This window comes from Bison bison, unplaced genomic scaffold (assembly GCF_000754665.1).
Source record: "Bison bison bison isolate TAMUID 2011002044 unplaced genomic scaffold, Bison_UMD1.0 scf7180017864499, whole genome shotgun sequence".
Taxonomy (NCBI): Eukaryota; Metazoa; Chordata; class Mammalia; order Artiodactyla; family Bovidae; genus Bison; species Bison bison.
In genome coordinates this window covers 8,674,170-8,696,906 of record NW_011495058.1, presented here as the reverse complement: position 1 = coordinate 8,696,906, position 22,737 = coordinate 8,674,170, and the positions used below count along the sequence as shown (strand labels likewise).

Here is a 22,737-nt window from a genome sequence, read left to right as displayed (position 1 = left end):
TGGTATTCCCATCTCTTTAAGAATTTTCCTCAGTTTGTTGTGATCCACACAGTCAAAGGCTTTGGCATAGTCAATAAAACAGAAGTAGATGTTTTTCTGGAACTCTTTTGCTTTTTCGATGATGCAACGGATGTTGGCAATTTGATCTCTGGTTCCTCTGCCTTTTCAAAAACCAGCTTGAACATCTGGAAGTTCATGGTTCACATACTGTTAAAGCCTGGCTTGGAGAATATTGAGCATTACTTTATTAGCATGTGAGATAAGTGCAATTGTGTGGTAGTTTGAACATTCTTTGGCATTAACCTTCTTTGGGATTGGAATGAAAACTGACCTTTTCCAGTCCTGTGGCCACTGCTGAGTTTTCCAAATTTGCTGACATAGTGAGTGCAACACTTGTACAGCATCACCTTTTAGGATTTGAAATAGCTCAACTGGAATTCTATCACCTCCAGTAGCTTTGTTCGTAGTAATGCTTCCGAAGGCCCACTTGACTTCACATTCCAGGATGTCTGGCTCTAGGTGGGTGATCACACCATCATGATCATCTGTGTCATGAAGATCTTTTTTGTACAGTTCTTCTGTGTATTCTTGCCATCTATTCTTAATATCTTCTGCTTCTGTTAGGTACATACAATTTCTGTCCTTCATTGTGCCCATCTTTGCAATAAATGTTCCCTTGGTATCTCTAATTTTCTTGAAGAGATCTCTAGTCCTTCCCATTCTATTGTTTTCTTCTATTTCTTTGCATTGATTGCTGAGGATGGTTTTCTTATCTCTCCTTGCTATTCTTTGGAACTCTGCATTCAGATGCTTATATCTTTCCTTTTCTCTTTTGCTTTTTGCTTCTCTCCTTTTCACAGCTATTTGTAAGGCCTCAGACAGCCATTTTGCTTTTTTGCATTTCTTTTTCTTGGGGATGGTCTTGATTCTTGTCTCCTGTACAGTGTCATAAATCTCCATCTGTAGTTCATCAGGCACTGTGTCTATCAGATCTAGTCCCTTAAATCCATTTCTCACTTCACTGTATAGTCATAAGGGATTTGATTTATATCATACCTGAATGGTCTAGTGGTTTTCCCTGATTTCGTCAATTTTAGTCTGAATTTGGCAATAAAGACTTCATGATCTGAGCCACAGCCAGCTCCTGGTCTTTCTTTTGCTGACTGTATAGAGCTTCTCCATCTTTGGCTGCAAAGAAGATAATTTTTTTTTGGTGTTGACCATCTGGTGATGTCCATGTGTCAATTTTAGTATTTGTTCTTCTGTTGTGGAGTCATTTTAATTTTATTTTCTAATTGTTTCTAATTTTAAGTTCTAATTGTTGCTGGCATGTAAGAAGTCTTTTTTTGTGTGAAAGTCATTCAGTCCTGTCCGACTCTCTGCAACCTCATAGACTATATATAGTCCATGGAATTCTCCAGGGCAGAATACTGGAGTGGGTAGCCTTTCCCTTCTCCATGGGATCTTCCCAACCCAGGGATCGCACCCAGGTCTCCTGCATTGCAGGCAGATTCTTTAGCAGGTGAGCCGCAAGGGAAGCCCCTGGCCTAACCTTTTTTGTACACTGTTTCTAATGTATCTTTTTCTTTTTTAAAAATTCTTTTGAATCTGTGGAGATTGTCATCTCTTCTACCAGTAATCTTGTTTTTTTCACTTTCAATATTTGTTTTTAATTTTACTTACTAAGTTGTAGAACAGTTAGTAATAATGAACATTCTAGTCTTGTGTGGAACACTTGCATTTTACTGTTAAATATGACAGTAATTGTTTGTTTCAGGGAAATACCATTATAAACTTTTAAGAAAATATCCTAATGGAAGGTTACTATGAAGTCTTTGCTCTAGTTGTTTTTTTATTTTTGTTTTTTTGCCTTGCCACCTGACTTGCAGGATCCCCAGAGCATGGATTAAACCTAGGCCCTGCTGTGAAATTGCTTTGTTCTGACCACTGGACTGCCAGGCAATCCCCTTTGCTCTGTTTTTCATCAGGAACTGATTGTGAACTTTCTTCCGATGTCTTTTTGGTGTATTGATAGCTTTTTTACTTTGAAAGATAGATGTATGGAATTTTATTAGCTTTTTCAGTCTTGAATTGGTAAATTAAACTGCTTGAGTTAGATATGTATAGACAATAGCTTTGGACTCAGTTTCCGCAAGTTGCGTTTAAGAATTTTGAATTTATCATTTGTATCGTGTGTGTGTGCTATGTGCTGTTGTATGTTTTAGCAGTAGGATTAATACGTTGATTTTATGAAATTAAGCTGTAATTTGTATGCTTTCACATACTCTGGAGCTGCATAAAAGAATTAAATTTTGCATTTATTGAAGACTTACTAGAAGACATATAAAGCCCAACTGGACCCAGACTAATTTTTTAATTAAAAGTAACCCTTGTAACATCTTTAAATTTTCTTTGATGAACTATACTAATTTTTTTCAGCTTTTGCCAAGAAACAGTTTGTTCAGTAAGTAAAACAGCTAAGAATTTATTTTATATTAATCATACCCAGAAACTATGCAGTGTGAAAATTAGCCGTGTTGATTTTATATCATAGCAATTTTCTTTAGGGGAAGAAAGTTGGTTAGATATTTCCTTTGGATGTTATTGATACTAGATTCAGAGAGAAGAGAGTAAACATTATTAAATGACAAAAGTATCAGTTCTTTTAAAGGATTAGTTTTCTCCCCAGCACTTTTTTTTTTTTAAATTTTGAACCTGTAGTAGAGTTATAAGAATAAAATCTTCAATGTATTAATTATTCTTGTTCTTAGGTGCATTTTATTTGGTGTTTGAATATATGGACCATGATCTGATGGGACTGTTGGAATCAGGCTTGGTTCATTTTAATGAAAATCACATAAAGTCATTTATGAGACAGCTCATGGAAGGTCTGGATTATTGTCATAAGAAGAACTTTTTGCATCGAGATATTAAATGTTCAAATATTCTTCTAAACAATAGGTATGATAAAAGTTTGACATATATTTTTAAAATGAATCTTATATATTATCTACCTTGATGAAATTTAAAAATTAGTTTTTTATTGCTTAAAATATTTTTAACATAATCAGTATTACAGTTTGGACTACATCTGAAGTTGTGTTAAATATACTTCAATTAATTAACTTCCAGTAATAGTTTGTAATGTATGTAGGATAAACTTTGTTGACTTGTTGAAATTCCATCTCCTCAATCTAAGCAATTTAATAGAATTAAAGTGGATCAAACCTCTGAAGAACTTTAGACTCTTTTTAACCTTATAGGGATTTAGGAGTCATAAAGGCCTGAGTTTGAATCCACAGAGTAGTTTGAATCTATATACTAGTATCCATAAACGATATACTAGTTAAAGTGAACTGGGGAAAACTATTTAACCCCTCCTTTTGTTGTTGTTGCTGAAGAACAACTGTCATACCTCAGTGGAGGAGAGAAAGGGAAGGAAAGACTACTGAGCATTATAAGCACCTCCCGGCTCCCAATACTTAGTTGACCTTCTTGTGTGATAGTCTTCCAAATGATATGAATGGTTCTTCTAACAATATGATTTTAGTTCTAGATTAAAAATGGATTTTAGAATCTTTCTTAATTTGGATTTTTTTAAAAAGTCATCACAGTTTTTAAGTGAACTATTTTTGAAGTGTTTATATACATGTATGTATGTACCTACATATATAGTCAAAGTTTATGTTAAATATTTTACTGGTAGCATAAGCTGAACTCTGATAATTCTATTGTAATTGCTAATGTTTGTTAAAGTGAGGCATGCCTGATCCTGATTTTAGTTAATAGGAAGTATTCTGTAGAGCACCTAGTCACTCTTAAGAATTGGAAAATTGAACATAAATTTAAAATGATATGATTTGGTTTTGTGCATTTTTGGCTGGAATTTAACAGGTAATCTGTATTATTACTAAAGTAATACAAGTTGCTTCACTTTGTTAATTTTCATTGAAGTGTACTTTTCTAAATAGGAACTGGATAATACTGAGAAACTTCTTATATTAGTACTTTTATGTATAATAATATATATAATAATAGTACTGATATAATAGTAGCTGAAATTATTCAAAGAAAAGTACTGATTTTTTTTGCCTTATATTGTTGTGAGCTTATCTGTTTGCTTTTTCCTATAGAGCCTTGGGTACTGCAATGTAATCAAAGTTACTAAGTAGTTTTAGAAATAGAAGAGAATGTGTACCATCAATTCAGAATAAACTAATACTTTTTGTTGATTTTATCTTACTTCCATCAGAGGACAGATAAAGCTTGCAGATTTTGGACTTGCTCGATTGTATAGCTCAGAAGAAAGGTAAGAATGTTTTCAAATGAATATTGTAGACATTAGTGAACAGTTTAGAAGCTATATTAAGAATACCTTATTGATATTTTTTTAACAAAAGGGGAATTTTCTTTTCATGGTTAAATACATAAAATAATGAAGTTTTATATCATGTTGGGTTGACTATTTTATTTATAAGAATTTGTACATTAAATCAATGTAAAAATAAAAGATTTTTAATATCTCGAGGTAAATATAATTTTCTTTTAAAAGTTTCTTAAATGAGCTTAGGAATTTTTTAAAAAGAATTAATGCTTAAATTTCTAATGTGTATCTAGACATTAAGATGTTTGTAATTTTGTGTTTAATGAAAAACCTTAGTAAATGCTGTTTATGCTACATGTTTAAGCTTATTTTTTGTTTTAGTTATTATTTTGAACTTCCTTACACATTTTTTTAACAATAGTTATATCTCTAGTTGTGTCTGTTAAATTCCTTAGAACCTTTTACTTAAACAACCTACTTCTTTGTGTGGAGTCTCTGGCTAAGGTTGGGATTTGTATCCCATTTAGCTCCAAGGGATGATGGTACTGAAATATGACTTGTCTTACAAGGATTATTCTCAGAAGAATAATACGGAATTTCAAAATAAAATATTTTTCTGAAATAGTGCAGCTTATGTAGATAAACTATGCATTTAACTGGGTTTATTATCTCCAGTTTAGCCCATTCCTTTCTTGTCAGACAGTGTTGTTTCTTTATATTGATATATGTTATATATATGTAAATTGTTTATGACAATTCTGTAATTTACTTAGTGTAATCATAATTAGATATAGTAAAGTGTCAGTTAATTTGGAATTCCTAACAATAAGTATTTATGTTCACTGAATGTTTGCCAGTTTCTGCTTACTTGAAAAAAAAATTCTTTTTAAAAGTACTTTTTTAGAATTAAAAATTGGTTTATATTTTAATCTTGTAGTGCCTGTGACATAACTCTGAAAATTATTTTTAGAATTTGGAGGTTTTTAAATGGTATGTTTGGGATACATTAGAGTTCTTTTTAACCTCAGACCATGGTATGGACAGGTTGTAAAAGACAGTGTTCCAGTCCCCTATATGTACTTTAGCCCTAGCTTTTCTGCCTTTATTTGTTTTACCTAATTAATATTTAAAGGAAAGGTTGTATGCTTTTGCTTGTTTGCTTCAGTTGTTCTAGAGCTTAACAGCTTCATTTCCATTTGAGAAAACAGACCCAGAAAGGATTGAGTGACTTGAAATATTCAAAAGTATTTGTTAATATCATCTAGAGTATGTAGCTTGAAGTTTCCAACTTCCACTTATTTGTTCTTTCCATCATATATAATAATGCCTCTTGATAGAATTTGAAGAAAAAAAATATATAGGTTCATAAGTGTACTTAATCCAAAACTTCACTTGCATAGCTGGTTCACTGAGATTTCATAGTAGTTTTGTTATCCTTTCTTAATAAAAGTGTATGTCTCATACTTTGACTATAAATCCTATTCCTCTTGTTTTCATATTAGGTTTCAGTGGAGATGGAGAACAGCTAAATTACCATTTTCCATCTGATGATTCTTTTTATGCAGATATTTGTCTACATTGGAATAAGTATGTTTCAGAAAACCTGTAGAGCCAAATTTTATGTCTGAATCCACTCTCCCACTGAATTTTTTTTTTAATGGAATGTAGGGTTTCAGTGAAGTGTCAGGGGTTTGGTGTGTTAACTGAGGCTTGGTCCTCATTGTCTTGCTGAATTGAGAATTTAAAATCCCATAACTTTGCATTTTCAGGTAACGTATACTGAAATTTTCTGCCTATTCAAATCTGCAAGTTAAAAACTTGGTGTATCATTTTGTTTTACAAGCAGATATCCTATCCTTCAGGGTTATATAGTTTTAAAAAATTACTTTTTTCAGATTCAAATAATTCTGATTTCTTTAAAATCAGTAAAGAAGTAGGCTTAACTTAATGGGATGACTTTAAACATATTATTCTAGTAAATTTTAATAATACTGAATTTCACTGCCTTTAGCAGATTTACTGTATTATCCCAAATTCTCTAGATATTTCTTGAAATACACAGCAAATGATTTTCATCCATATTTCTTTGTTATTAGAACCAGAAAGAAACCATAATATCCCGATCTAAATATTAAGATAACTTTGAAAAACTTTCTGAGTATAATTAGCTATTACAGATAGAATGAAGTATTCAAGAAATTATCCTAGGTTTTTTTTGTTTTAAAATAGAGCAAATTTCAGCTTATCACTGTAATTTGATTTGGTATGTCTTTTTTTGAGTGAGAAAAACTGGACAGAGCTACAGCTAGTGTGTAGGAATTGAACATGAAGTAGAGGGTGACCAATATGAATCTCTAATGTCCTGTGTGCTACAATAGAGAAAAGGTGAACCACTGGGGGGAAAACAATTCCTTTAAAGTTGAAGAATCATTTTCTCATTTTGAACATCAGTATTAATGCTTTGCCTTATTTGGCCTTGGGGGGGGAAAAAGAACTTGAGAATGGGAGCTTTTGCCCCATTTTCTCATATCCGTTCAGTTTTTTAGTAGCTTGTTTAGGTCCAACTTTTCCCAGGACTTTCAGCCACAATGATAAACCCTCTTTGAGTGTTTATTTTACTAGGTCTTGGCCCCAGTGCTTTTCTAAGTAGTGGGGTTTCTTTTTCTCTTTATGTGATTGACTCATATGAAGAAAAAAATACAGTTTGTATAGAAGTTGAAATTAATTTCACTTTTAGAGAAGAAACTATAGCTTAGAACATTTACTTCTTTAATGCTAAGAACTCAAAATCCTTAGGCCTAAATTAGGAAACTTTGGCTCTAGGCCTGGCATTGCTGTTTTACCAGTTGTGGAATATTGAACAAGTCAGTTAATCTCTCTGTATTTCATTATTCTCAACTTTTAAGATAAAGGATTTCAAATATCTAAGATATTTATAGTTTATTGAAAAACATGTATTATTTCTTGGTTCTGAAAGTTAACATGAATAAAAGATTTTTAAACATTTGAAGACAATATTGCCATCTAGAGGCTTTTCATAAGATTGCCGTTAAAGCCAAAACTAAATTTTCCCAAACCTATGTAGGGTATGAATGGGAGAGCCACCTGTTACTGCTTGTCCAGGTTCTAGATGAAATTATGTTCAGAATTAATTGCCTCCTTAGGGCTGGTCATTTTCTGTTCTTGTCTTTTCACTAGAGCTAAAATTGTAATTATTTAAAGATAGGTATCATTATTTTAAACTTTTGTGTTTTATATGCCTTAAAACATAAAACATATTCATGGTAACTGCTTGATTAATTCTGATCCTTGAATATGTTGTATTAATTATATTAAGATTAGTTGTTGGCCCTTCAAATATTATATTTTATTTTTGCCAAATAAAATATACTCATTTAGTCTTCCAGCAAGTTGTGTGATACTTCCATTTCTGAATCTCCCTTAAATCACCTTGTCTATCTAACAATATTTTGATAGCATCAGATATTTAAAATTACCTGCAATTTACCATGAAAATTATTTATAAGTCTGATGACTTTACAATTTATTATCTAATTAGCCACATTAAAGTAGAAGCTTTGAAAAATAACTGGTGGTGGTGTCACTTCCCTAGTGGACTAAAGAAATAGTGTCTGCTTTTTTTCCCCAAAAACTGTTAATGAGACTTATTTGCAGAAGATACTCAGTAGAAGTTGAAAATCAGAATATTCAATGTTGAGACCATTATTTCTGGATTTTTACAAAGTTAGTTTCTAGCCATCTGAGAGTAACAGCTTGTTAGAGTTACTCTTCTTTGTTTTCTAATTTAATGTCTGAGGGGTTTTATGTGTGTCTGTCTGCTAGGATATGGAATTTATTGCTTGGAATTTAATTGTGGGAATAAATTGGAATGAAAAAATTCTTTTTTTTATTTTTAGGATTGTTTTAAGTATTAGTTTATTCTGTAATACTAAGAACCTCACTGTATATTTTTCAATGTTGTTTCTTTTTTAGTAGGGGTGAATTTGTTTTTTTCTGTGTGTGTGTGAAAAGACTGGGTAGACATGTCAATACCACAATTTTTTTAGTCCATGAAGCAAAAAAAAATCGTCAGATGTATGGTGTCACTTCAGTTTGTGTTTTCTCTTTGTGATCTAAACAAAACCATCTTTAGGATGTTGACTGTGAGTAGCCAAACCAGTAGACCAAGTTCTAAATGTTTAGTTTTGAGGACTCTGGATTTTCATTTATTTGTCTAACTTTGGATGATCTATTTTCATTATTACATCAGTATTTTAGCTTTCTTGGAATTTAAATGTCCTAGTTTCAAAACAGTTTCAGTGTCTTATACTTTTGTTTTTACATTTGTAAACACAGTATCCTAATCATATAATGAAATATTCTCTTGATTAACACTATAAATGATTATTACATTGGGTAATTCAAGATTGGTCTTATTCACTGCTAATTCCATCTACCTTTGAGTTTTCTTTTATATTAGAGTCCTGTCTGCATACTTTCTCTGTGTTTGCTTTTTCCTCATTAAGCACTAAGATAAAACTGAGGCATGACATAATTTTGTGAAAGTTTTGTGTAAATTATCATAAGTTTTTCTTTGACTTTAATAAAAAGTCATTTTTGTTGTCTCTGGTCAGTATTAACTTTATTTATTTTTTTTTAAATTTTATTTTATTTTTAAACTTTACAATATTGTATTAGTTTTGCCAAATATTGAAATGAATCCGCCACAGGTATACCCGCGTTCCCCATCCTGAACCCTCCTCCCTCCTCCCTCCCCTACCCATTGAAACATGTATAATATCATGTATGAAACGAGTCGCCAGTCCAGGTTCGATGCACGGATGCTTGGGGCTGGTGCACTGGGACGACCCAGAGGGAGGGAGAGTATTAACTTTAAAAATATATTTAAAAACTTACTTCAATGTTTATTAAAACATTTAAAACATAATTAAAACATCCCTGTCTTTTTTAAAGTTCTTTTGCCAGTTCTCTTCTCTCCCTGGCTCTGTCTCCTAGTTCTAGAAATAAGCATTTGCTCAGCCTTCTCAGGGAAATGATAGTCAAGTGTAGTCAGAGCAAGAACCAAGTAATTTTATAGGTCTCATGTGGATATTCTCCTTGAGACAGCAGTGTGTATTGAAGGTGTAAACATCAGCATTTTATTTTATATTATCACTTTGGCTGTACTTTGGAAAGTAAATTGACCTTGTAAGCCTGTAAGCAAGGGCAATCAGTTATAAAGCTATTGAATAAACCTCGGTAGGATAATCATAGCTAAACTAGGCAATGGGCATAGCTGTTGTAAAGATGGAGATGAATTTCATCATAAGATACAGAATTGTTAGAATTTGATGGTTGACATGTTGGTAGACATATTCCTGCCTTTACCCCTATGGTAAGATTTCTGCTTAAGGAACTGAATAAATGACTTATTAATTAGGGTAAACTAAATTTATAACAAAGAGAACCTCAGAATTCAGTGGCTTAAAGAATAAAAAGTTTGTATTTCTCACTCAATAATCTGGAATAGTTGTTACTTTACCTTGATGCAAAATTGAGAATAATTTACCATATTATTAGAGGAAATGTTGACTCTGCTTCACACAGTCGTTTAAGGATCCAGATTGGAAGATTTGCTGTCTTTCTTCACATGCCTTCCAAGTCGGTCACCATGTCTGTCAGCTTGAAGCTAGAAAAGAGAAAGGAGTGGTGTTGTGAGCCAAGCTAGAAATGGTACCTGTGTTCACTTTCCTTCGGCAAGAACTTGGGCACAAGGCCATACTTAACTGCAGTGAGGGTGAGAGATGTAGTGTAGGTGGGCAGCTCCCGTCAAAGAAAGGAAGAACAGATTTTAGGAAACAGCTTTGTGGTCTCTGCCATAAACTGTGATGCTGTTTGCTGAGACAGGAAATGGGAAGCAGGTTTACAAGATAATAAATTTCCTTTTATGTTAAGACATAGGTATTTATAGGACTTCTAAATTTGCATGTGTTATAATGTGCAAGTGATCCTAAGATGACAGCAATTGGAAAAAAAATGACTTATATTTTTCTGTAGCAATCTTATGATACAGAAATTTATTTTTCTAAGAAAATATCAAAAGGAGGAAAGTGGGATAAAATTAGAAGGGAATGGGAAAAGGGCATGAAGAAAAGATTGTGTTTATTGTTATATATTGATAGTTATGGCATAAGTCAGTTGATTAAGAATATTAATAAGTACTTACTATATGCCAAACACTGACCCAGGTAATACCTGTTGGCTGCGTATTAAGAGATATAAAAGATTGACCAAGTCCCTGGTCTCATTTACACGATCATGAAAGAAGGTAGACCACGAACCTATTGGGTAGAAGAAAGAATTTAAAGTACTAAATACTAAAAAGCAAATAAAATAGTTTCTGAAGGGTCATTGTGAGCGTGGCAGGTGGTGGTGGGTGGGGGGTGCTAGGGTAATTTTAGCTAAAATAGTAGGATAGAACTCTTTGTGAAGTAAAAATGAGCTAAGACCAGAGGGATGAGAAGAGAATAACATAATGAAGATCTAGGCAGATAACATTCCAAATAGAAGGAACTCAGCACCTGCAAGGCCTGGAAACAGACTTGCAAAGTTAAGGGGCCAAGATGTTTCCCAGTGTAACAGGTACTCCAGGTTACAGTCTTATCACTGGAGATAAAGTTTAAATTTTATTTAATTACCGTGGAAAATCACTGGACAGTTTAAGCAGCTGACTGATATGACCTGGTTTTATGCTTAAAAACCATAAAAATGGGGGAAGAAGGCTAGAAATGGAGGCAGGGAAACTAGTTAAGAGACTGTTGTAGGAGTACCAGAGAAAAGATAATAGTGGCTCATACTCAAAGTGAGCAGTGACTCAGATTTCCTTGAAATTGTGGGAAATGGTTGGATTTAGGATCTATTTGGTTGTAGAGTTGACAGAGTTGTTGATACATTAGATATGAGATTTGACGGAAAAGAGAATCAAAGAGGACTCCTGGGTTTTTGACTTTAGAAGCAGGGTTAGTATTAGAAATAGGTCCCAGATTTCTTTTGTAATTTTGGTAAGTGTTTATGTAGTAGATTCTGAAGGATACATGACATTTGGTCATACAGTGAATTTACTTAGCTGAACTCTTTCCATGTTTTCCTCATATAAGTTATGCTCTAAAAGAATTAAGTGTAGACTTTATGTATTGTTGGAAAAGTGAAGTATTTTAGAGCTTATTTAGTTATTTCCCTTTATGCGATTTCTTTTTTCATTTTTTAAGAGTATCTTTAACAAAGTTATCAACTATGGTTTGTGAATTTTACTTGGATTATCCAGGATCTCTAAACACATCAAGGGCCTAAAATCTTGCTCTGATCATCTGCCTTAGCTTTTACCTGTTTAGACCAGACAGAAGACCGAGCTGCCTGCCAGCCTGGGGATACACCGTTAGGGCAGTACTTGGCTCTGTTAGAAGTACAGTGACGCTTGTGGGGCAGTAGGGTCGGGAAGACCATAACCACATCAAAAGGCCCCTGAGGTCCCCAGTCTTAAGGGCAGTGTTGGAATCTACTACTGATAACCTTTGATCTCTGTTCTGTTGATACTTAATTGAATGTAAAGAGAAATGCGGATGGTACTTTGTTTTATAAAATGTATACATCAGTTTCAATATTTACTTCATGAAGAAAGAATTTTCACAATATAGATTATACTAGTGTTTTAAAATTGAACTTTCTATGTCAGATATTACAGTTAAATGTTTCCAGTATTTACATAGTTGTAATTTTTCTTTTGACAGCAACTAAATATTTGGATATATTTGGAAAAGCTGCTAATTGGTATACATTAAATTCTTTTGCTATGTACCTGGAAGTATATTCCACTAGTCTCTGTTAATCATTTTTGAGTATGTAAATATTTTTCAAGTGAAAATAAATATTTTCACTTCTGATTTTGATGAGTTAATAAAAAAGTGAACTACTCTAATTTTAACTGCTAAAGATGACTGTTTCTGAATGTTGCCTAGAACTTGTTATATAGCATTGTTAAAAAGCAAAATTCAACTGAGTAAATTTGAAGATCTAGTTGGCTTATTAAGCACTTGATGAATCAGGCAGCATCCCATCTAGCAAGTAGAAAGGAGCTCCAAAGATCTATACAAAATGGAAGATTTTTAAAGGCAGAGGGGGTAGGGACAAGGAAGTTATACTAGCAGAAAGCAGATTGGTTGTAGCAAGGTTGTTTTCCTTTAAGGGATGGTGGGGTTGTCTATGTGACAGATTACCTCACTAGTGCTGACCAGGAAATTCCAGACTGATTGATTAAGATGAAGTTTCTGGGATGGCTTGAACCTGCAGTTAGGTTAGATATTAAGTCTTGGTTTGCTGGTGTGGGGTTTACACAAGTAACAGACCCATTTTGGATCTATTGTTTCTTTTTAAACTATGTAAAATAATCTTTCATTTAAATATGAACTTTACTAACCTTAATTTGTATAATCTTTCCACATATTTCACCCTTTTATTTTTTTAAATATAAAAACATTTCTAAACATGAAAAGATTAAAGGTTAACTATTTACTTGGCCATTTTAATTAAACATTTTTCTTGAGACTAGTTGTACCTTAATAACAAGACCACAGGTTTCATATGCTCACAGACCCTTGAAATGTTTTAGAAAACTACTTATCATATTTTTCTAATACTTTGCCTCCCCTCTGCCACCGGCTAATTCTTGTATGTCACCTAAAGTTGGGGCCATATACATTAAAAGGTCTTCCCTATGTCCAGCACCGTTCTGGGCTTAGTTTGTGGGGTTCATAATAAAGAATGCTCTCTGAGGCCTTTCGGCTTTCTTGGAACATAGAGAAAACAAAATAGTTCAATACAATGGTAAGTATGGTGTAAGTTTAAGAATATGAAAATGAATCTCTCTTTAAGAATAAGTCTCTTGTTAAAACGAGATTAGACCTTATGGAGACGGATCTTTCACTGTGTTTTAAAGGAGGTATAGGTTTGAGTGCGAGTAAAATGGGAAGGCACTTCAAATTTAAAAGGAGGTAGGACATCAAGAGGTGAACATATTTTTAAATGGTTAAATCCAGCTTAATTAGAATATCTAGAGTTTAAGAGACTTCCTTATTATACGAAGTGATGCTAGTAAAAACAAGCAAAAATCACTAAGGAAAATAATTTAGTAATGTTAGAAAAATCTAATGCTTGTTGGCTGTTGAAAACAGACTATCTTCTCTGTTTTCACAAGGTCAAGTATTCTGTTTTCCTGGCTTTATAGTCCTAACTGTGGTAATGCTGTGATGTCTAGATCAATGCCTTATAGTATAAATGTTTAAATTATTTGGAGAAATTTGGCTGTGTGGAAGCAGGCTGCTTGGAACTTCAGACCTACAAGATGGCAAGAGGGAATTGCTTTGTAAATTATATGCTCCTTTTTATCCTTTCCCAAACTGGTCCAAGTTTAAGCCAACCTCAGGTGGCCTGGCTTGGAATACAGCCGTTCTGGGGAATTTCCTGATATAGCTTTTGTGTTCTTGTGATTTGGAGGCTATCTGGAAGGAAAGAGAAGTTTAGAATTGATCTAAAGATGTATATGATATATGTGTATGTGTATGAAGACACATATATATGTGTTCATTGTTAGAAGATGATAAAGTCTCTCACCTATTGCCAGTGGTTCTTTACAGAATAAACCTGATTTGGAGAGAGAACACAGCCCCACCTATCAACAGAAAATTGGATTAAATATTTACTGAGTATGGTCCCAGGCATCAGAACAAGACCCAGTTTCCCCTGCAGTCAGTCTCTCCCATCAGGAAGCTTCCATAAGCCTCTTATCCTTATCCATCAGAGGGCAGACAATGAAAATCAAAATCACAGAAAACTGACCAAACTGATCTTATGGACCATAGCCTTGTCTAACTCAATGAAACTATGTGCCATGCTGTGTAGGGCCACCCAAGACGGATGGGTCATAGCAAGAGACTTCTCACAAAATGTGGTTCACTGGTGAAGGCAATAGCAAACCACTTCAGTATTCTTGCCTTGAGAACCCCATGAACAGTATGAAAAGGCAAAAAGATATGACACTGAAAGATGAAGAGCCCCAGGTCAGTAGGTGCCCAGTAAGCTACGGGAGAAGAGTAGAGAAATGACTCTAGAAAGAATGAAGAAGTAGAGCCAAAGCAAAAACAACACCCATTTGTGGATGTGACTGGTGATGGAAGTAAAGTCCGATGCTGTAAAGAGCAATATTGCATAGGAACCCTGGAACATTAGGTCCATGAATCAAGGTAAATTGGGAAGTGGTCAAACAGGAGATGGCAAGAGTGAACATCTACATTTTAGGAATCATGAACTAAAATGGACCGGAGTGGGCAAATTTAATTCGGATAACCATTATATCTACTACTGTGGTCAAGCATCCCTTAGAATAAATGGAGTAGCCCTCATAGTCAACAAGAGTCTGAAATGCAGTACTTGGGTGCAGTCTCAAAAATGACAGAATGATGTCTCTTCATTTCCAAAGCAAGCTATTCAGTGTCACAGTAATCCAAGTGTATGCTCCAACCACTAATGCCGAATAAGCTGAAGTTGAACAGTTTTTGAAGACCTACAAGACCTTCTAGAACTAACACCCAAAAAAGATGTTTTTTTCATCATAGGGGACTGGAATGCAAAAGTAGGAAGTCAAGAGATACCTGGAGTTAACAGGCAGGTTTAGCCTTGGAGTACAAAATGAAACAGAGCAAAGGCTAACAGAGTTTTGCCAAGAGAACACACTGGTCATAGGAGAACACCCCTTACCAACAATACAAGAGACGACTCTACACATGGACATCAGCAGATTGTCAATACTGAAATCAGATTGATTATATTCTTTGCAGCCGAAGATGGAGAAGCTCTGTACAGTCAGCAAAAACAAGACGAGGAGCTGACTGTAGCTGAGATCATGAACTCCTTATTGCCAAATTCATACATAAATTGAAGAAAGTAGGGAAAACCATTAGACCATTCAGGTATAATCTAAATCAAATCCCTTACCATTATACAGTGGAAGTGACAGATAGATTCAAGGGATTAGATTTGATAGACAGAGAGCCTGAAGAACTGGAGGTTCGTGACATTGTACAGGAGAACAGTGATCAAGATCATCCCCCCAAAAAAGAAATGCAAAATGGCAAAACGGTTGTTTGAAGAGGCCTTACAAATAGCTGTGAAAAGAAGAGATGCTAAAGGCAAAAGAGAAAAGGAAAGATATACCCATCTGAATGCAGAGTTCCAAAGAATAGCAAGGACAGATAAGAAAGCCTTCCTCAGTGATCAGTGCAAAGAAATAGAGGAAAACAATAGAATGGGAAAGACTAGATATCTCTTCAAGAAAATTAGAGATCCCAAGGGAACATTTCTTGCAAAGATGAGCACAGTAGAGGACAGAAATTGTATGGACCTAACAGAAGCAGAAGAGATTAAGAACAGGTGGCAGGAATACACAGAAATGACCCAGATAACCACGATGGTGTGATCACTCACCTAGAACCAGATATCCTGGAATGTGAAGTCAAGTGGGCCTTAGGAAGCATCACTACGAACAAAGCTAGTGGAGGTGATAGAATTCCAGTTGAGCTATTTCAAATACTAAAAGATGATGCCATGAAAGTGCTGCACTCAATATGCCAGCAAATTTGGAAAACTCAGCAGTGGCTGCAGGACTGGAAAAGGTCAGTTTTCATTCCAATCCCAAAGAAGGGCAGTGCCAAAGAATGTTCAAACTACTGCACAATGACGCTCATTTCACACACTAGTGAAGTAATGCTCAAAATTCTCCAAGCCAGGCTTCAACAGTACATGAACCGTAACTTCCAGATGTTCAAACTGGATTTAGAAAAGGCAGAGGAACCAGAGATCAAATTGCCAATATCCATTGGATCATAGAAAAAGCAAGAGAGTTCCAGAAAAACATCTACTTCTGCTTTATTTGACTATGCCAAAGCCTTTGACTGTGTGGATCCAACAAACTATGGAAAATTCTTAAAGAGGTGGGAATACCAGACCACCTGACCTACCTCCTGAGAAATCTGTATGCAGGTCAAGAAGCACCAGTTAGAACCGGACATGGAACAACAGACTGGTTGTGAACTGAGAAAGAATTACATCAAGGATGTATATGTCCCCTGTTTTATTTAAATTATATGCAGAGTACATCATGTGAAATGCTGGCCTGGATGAAGCAACAAGCTGGAATCAAGATTGCTGGGAGAAATATCAATAACCTCAGATACGTAGATGACACTGCTCTTATGGCAGAAAGCGAAGATGAACTAAAGAGCCTCTTGATGAAAGCGAAAGAGTGAAAAAGTTGGCTTTAAACTCCATATTCAAAAAACTAAGATCACGGTATCTGGTGCCATCACTTCATGGCAAATAGATGGGGAAACAATGGATGCAGTGAGAGACTTTGTTTTCTTGGGCTCCAAAATCACTGCAGATGGTGACTGCAGCCATGAAATTTTAAAAGACACTTGTTCCTTGGTAGAAAATCTGAGAAACCTAGACAGCATATTATAAATGCTTTGCCAATAATGGTCCACCCAGTCAAAGCTATGGTTTTTCTAGTAGTCATGTATGGATGTATGAGTTGGATCATAAACAAAGCTGAGTGCTGAAGAATTGATGCTTTTGAATTGTGGTGTTGGAGAAGGCTCTTGAGAGTCACTTGGACTGCAAGGAGATCCAACCAGTCTATCCTAAAGGAAATCAGTCCTGAATATTCATTGGAAGGACTGATGCCGAAGCTGAAACTCCAGTACTCTGGCCACTTGATGAAAGTACTGACTTATTGGAAAAGACCCTGATGCTGGGAAAGATTGAAGGCAGGAGGAGAAGGGGATGACAGAGGATGAAATGGTTGGATGGCATCACCGACTCAATGGACATGGGTTTGAGCAAACTCCAGGAGTTGGTGATGGACAGGGAAGCTTGGTGTGCTGTAGTCGGTGTGATCATAAAGAGTTGGACATGACTGACCGACTGAACTGAACTCAACTACAGTTTACCTGTCTGTACTTTCTATTCACATACCAAAATGGGTTAAAATAAATAAAATATTGTCAATGGAAAGTATGCCCAGTTGAAAACTTTTGTTAGGTGGTTACAGTTTGAACTGTATCTTGCCACACATTAGTAATTTGCCAGATTTGATGAAGATCAATCTGCCAACAGTTATGTTGATATATAGATCTTTCTTTGACCATATTACAGTTAAAACAAGGTGACTTTTTTTTTTAATACTTGACTGAATTTTTCAGTTAATTACATTGCTTTTGGATCTATTTTATGATCCTATGTTAGATGTCATAGCATGTATGCAGGCAGATGAAAATGGTTTTAGTTAGGATTGTAGGATGGTTTTGATTGGCCAAATAATATTTCTTAAGAGAATTTCAGGGGCTTCCCTGGTGGTCCAGTGGTAAAGAATCCACCTGTTAATGTAGGAATTGCAGGCTCGATCCTTGGGAAGAGACTGAGAAGATTCCCTGGAGAAGGAAATGGCAACTCCAGTATTCTTGCTTGGAGAATTCCATGGACAGAGGAGCCTGGCCGTCTCCAGTCCATGGGGTTGCAAGAGCTGGACACAACTTAATGAGTAAACAGCAGCACCAACAAAGAGAATTTCTCTTATTCTAACACATATTAAGTCTAAAGAGTGCTTTCTCTGTTTTTTAGTCGGCCATATACAAACAAAGTCATCACTTTGTGGTACCGTCCACCTGAACTGCTGCTGGGAGAAGAAAGGTATACACCAGCTATCGATGTGTGGAGCTGTGGGTAAGATAGATTTCCTGAATAATTAATTTGAAACTTTTGATAATTAAGTGAAATCATACCTTTTGATAATCATGGTTGTTTTTTCCTGTTAGATGTATCCTTGGTGAACTCTTCACTAAAAAACCTATATTTCAAGCAAATCAGGAGCTTGCACAACTAGAATTAATAAGGTAAGCTTGTGATTGTAATATCTGTAGGAAATTAAAAAATTTTCAGGCTTATGTTTCTAGGCAAACATCACGTTTCTATTTAAAGATAAGTGAGTGCTGAAAGGAGGAGAGACTATGTTACAGGCACTCTGATGATTGTTGTAGTAAAATTAAGGATCTTAAAGTCCATAAATGTTTTGTGATTAAATTAACATGTTCGAGGCCCTAAAAATAAGACTGGGAAGGAGGAGTAAATATGAAGGAGGAGAGAATGAATGGTAGATTCTGTTTTTCAGAGTGTGGCATATGGAAGAATTAATGTTTGGGGATATTAGAAAGAAATACTCTTTTATATACGTATATGCATACATGTTTATATGTATCTGTATATGTATGCACACACTGAAATACATTCATGTACTCACTAGCATATGTCTTCATTATTTGAAGCCTATTGTAGGACCTTGGTCATAGGGTAGTCATCTTTCTCTTCATCTAATATTTTAAATAAATTAAAAAAAAAACAGCTTTGGTTTTCTTATTTATAGTAATATTAATTCGCAACTTGTAAGATTTGGATGAGTGTTTGAAAATATGGCTGAGAATTTTTAGGAAAGATTAGTATGAGACACAAAAATACCCATATACTATCAGTTTTCCCTTTAGCAGACTTAGTGGACTCATTAGTGCTCTGCATTCCATCTGTAAATACTACTAGCTTGATAACATAGCGCACTGAATATTTGCAGTTAGTAGCTTAACACTCTCTTCTTAAGACTATGTATTTATTCCAGCAGTTGAAGAGTACAATGACCAAGAGGGAGTTGTTTCCAGTTTTGTATACAAATATTCTATTATTGTACATATGTTGTTCAATTATGGACAGATGTGCTTTGCAAAGACTTAACAACATTGCTATTAAATTATTTAGGTATGTGCAGGGTACTATAAGAAAGAAAAGTCTTACAAATTTAGAATAATTCAATAATCAGATGGCTTAGAATTCTTGATGATATGTTATGGCTGTGGTTTGTGCAAGAAAGCTAATGTAGAACCCCATTCAGTGAATCCTCTCTTAAAAGAGAAGGCCATGGCTCTGTGTCAGAACATTGGGAAATATACATTTATATGTTTTTAGTTAAAATAAAATGTTTAAATCATGTATCTGTGTACCTTTCTTTTTCTTTTGGTAGTGATTTCTTCTAACCCATTTTTTTCTATTAGCCAAATATTGTTCCTAATTGGATTGCATACTAGGCTTCTATCAATGATGTTGCTATTTATTTAGTTTATACATGATGCAAATATTGTTCTAAGAATTCACCTGAATTACTTCAGTTGTGTCTTATCTTTATAATTAAGAAAACTGAACTTTATAGAGGTGAAGAATTTGTTCAAAGTCATACAACTAAACTAGCAAGTGGCAAAATTGAGATTTGAATCTAAGTAGTTTTGTCTTAGAAGCTATTCATTCTCTATACTATGTGGGAAATAAAACTTCCTGGAGCTTTTAGTTACTATGACACAAACACCAAAAATTAATGAAGAAAGTCTGAGTAATTCCTACAGGACATTAATATAAAAATTCTAAAAGAACTGATTAGCCTGTGGTATCTAATGTTTTATTAAAAATTACAGAGTCAAGTAGGGTCATCCTAAAAATACAAGAATGTTTTATCTTTAGGTATTCCTTTATTATAATTCATCATTTTAACAGACAAAAAATAGTGTGTTTATCTTAATAGCTGTTGAATAGACATTTGCTGAAATTATAAACTCCTAATTAAGTATAGAGGCATATTTCTTTACTGTGATAAAAGTATGTATCACAAATTGAATAAATCATGTTTAGTGGTAAAATACTAGAAGCAAAGATAAGAATTAGAAAAAGTTAACTTGTGGTATTATTATTTTAAGAGTGTTTTAGAGGCACTGATAAGTTAACTGGTAGTATTAGAAAAGTGAACTCAGTAGAGGTATATATACTAATACATATATTCTGAAAGAAATAGCTTAAAAGAAATAGCTTTTAAAGATTATTTACAAATATTAACCAGTTTCACCTACAATGTTAAAGAAGATTTGAGTAAGTGTTGGAGAGGGATATCTTATTTTTGGCTAGGAAGCTTTCTTTTTCTTTTTTTTAAGATGGCAGTTCATCCTCTAGTAGTCATTATAGTCCTAATGAGAATTTCAGAAGATGTTTTTTGAATACTGATTGATTTTATCTGGAGGGATGAACCTGAAAGTAACCAGGAAAATTTTTTTAAAAAGAGGGACAATTTGGCATATCATATGTTAAAACCAAATTTTAGTAACTAAAAGTATTTTGTGCTGGCACAAGATACCATAGATGAATCAGTGGAATTATATGGTAAATTCAGAAGTAAAGAAAGTTCATATGGACCTTAAAATATAATACAGAGGACATTTCAAATCAAGGAGTTAATTCAACAGTATTTATTGAGTGCTGATTATGTACCAGTTACTAGGTACTGAGGATACAGCAGAGGTGGGGATTGTATCTCCAGTGCCTAGTAACTGGCACACATCCTTTTCTGCTTTCTTGTTGGGGGAGACAGAAAGAAAACAAAGAATAAAATGTATCAGGTGGTGATAAGTGTAAGGGGGTAGAAAGCAATAGAAGGTAGTGTATATGGTACCAGAGAAAATTTCATGAGGTATCATTTGAGTAGAGATTTGAGTCAACAGAAAAGTCATGATCTTCAGACATGAGTGTGTTTGGATTATCTTGTGAAAATGTTAGGTCAATTAATGGGAAACAGAAAGTTCATTCCGTTAGTGGCATACTTTACAGTTATTAAAAAGGAGGTAGTAGATCTGGAGATCCTGACATGGAGATGCAACATTGTCACATGAGAAGATAAATTTTACAGAAACTGTGATTGGTTTGATCCCATATACAGGAGACAAATTAAACATATCAGAAGAGTCTGGATCTGTTAATCTGAACATGGGCTTGTGAGGGGGTTAGGGAGGGGACTATTTTCTACTTTATGTATTTCAAAATGTCTTTAGGTTTTGGTAAGATATCAAATATTTATATTATGAAAAAGAATGCTTCAAGTTTGATTTTATAGCATTAATTATTTTTAAAACATGAAGAAAAGGGGGCATTTCTGGTAAAAGAGACATGTCTCCTTGATTTGAAGAAGGCAGCAGAATATATTGAAAGGGGTGGGCTTTGGAATGATGCAATCCTTGGTGCTAATGCCATCTCAGCTACTTCCTGCTCTTGTGACTTAGGGTAAGTTCCATAATCTGTAAGTTTCTTTCTTCATAAGTAAAACAGGACAAATATGCTTAGGATTATAAAAATTAAATAAATGTAAGTTTGCTAATACATACTCGTCCCCTTATCTTACTTGCAGTAATGTTGGAATGTTTCCCCAGTCTGAAGCCTCAGGAATGATGAGTTCTGGGGTCTGCATTGAACAAATACATATAAATGTATTAAGGATAGTAATACTAATCAGAATCTGTCTTAAAAAGCTTTACACTGTAGTGGTCAAGTTATTTGTACTTCACCTGATTCCAGAAAATGTTTTAGGCAGATTACAAAAATTCTGTGATAAGTGGCTTGAATTGAAAAGTAATGGAAAAGAGAGTGAAAAACATAGGTGGGGACAAAAAAGGGATAAACGAGGGCAAAAATGTTTCTACATGAGAGTCACACTTTTAACTCTTAGGTGTTCTGGCAGCCAGTGAAAGAACCTTATATCACACAATGTATATTGCTTAGGGAATAAAAAACTAATCATGGAAGAAAGTAGATTTGGAATGAAAAGGATCTACCCTCTCTCCTGCCCTACACATACACAAAGCCTCAGGTCACACAGGTAAAATTTTTAAAACTTTAAAGGCATAGGCTTTGGTTGTTCCAGAATATTGGAAATGAGGGAACATTTGCATATTTTAAAAAGTGAAGCATGTGTACTTTTATAAATCAGTAGCATAAAGAATTCTGTAGACTTGTACTTCTTAATCTTTTTGGTCTCAGAACTTCTTTACACTGTTAGACATTGTGAAAAATCCCAGGAGTTTGTTTATGTTGATGGAATGTATTGAAATTTAAAAGTGAGAATTAAAAATATTTATTAATTCTTTTTAAAACAATATGTTAGCATAATATTTTAATTGTAAAAAGTTTATATTTTTCCAAACTAAGATAAATGGTGAAATGAATAAGATTGTTTTTACATTTTTATAAATTTTGCATGTTTGGCTTAATAAACATATGGATAAACATCTGTGATATGATGTTTTCAGTAGTCTTTTCAAATAAGTGTGCATATTCATTCTTCCTTGAAACTGCAGTGAGTGGCAGTTTTTTTTTTAAGCAGGTTATTTGCAATATTCAGTCTGTAACCACAGATTGGTGTATCTTACACTCTGAATAGGTCTTTTACCCGT

At 34.2% G+C, this 22,737-nt stretch overlaps 1 protein-coding gene across 1 annotated transcript in view; it reads left to right on the top strand.

The window, feature by feature from the left end:
- The window catches only part of CDK13 (cyclin-dependent kinase 13), a 122,585-nt gene that overhangs the window by 83,045 nt on the left and 16,803 nt on the right, over nucleotides 1-22,737 (top strand). Inside the window, exons 7-10 of the mRNA XM_010829121.1 lie at nucleotides 2,772-2,961; nucleotides 4,253-4,309; nucleotides 18,053-18,154; nucleotides 18,247-18,324. Of these exons, the coding sequence (XP_010827423.1) occupies nucleotides 2,772-2,961; nucleotides 4,253-4,309; nucleotides 18,053-18,154; nucleotides 18,247-18,324 (427 nt within the window). The remainder of the gene's footprint in view (nucleotides 1-2,771; nucleotides 2,962-4,252; nucleotides 4,310-18,052; nucleotides 18,155-18,246; nucleotides 18,325-22,737) is intronic.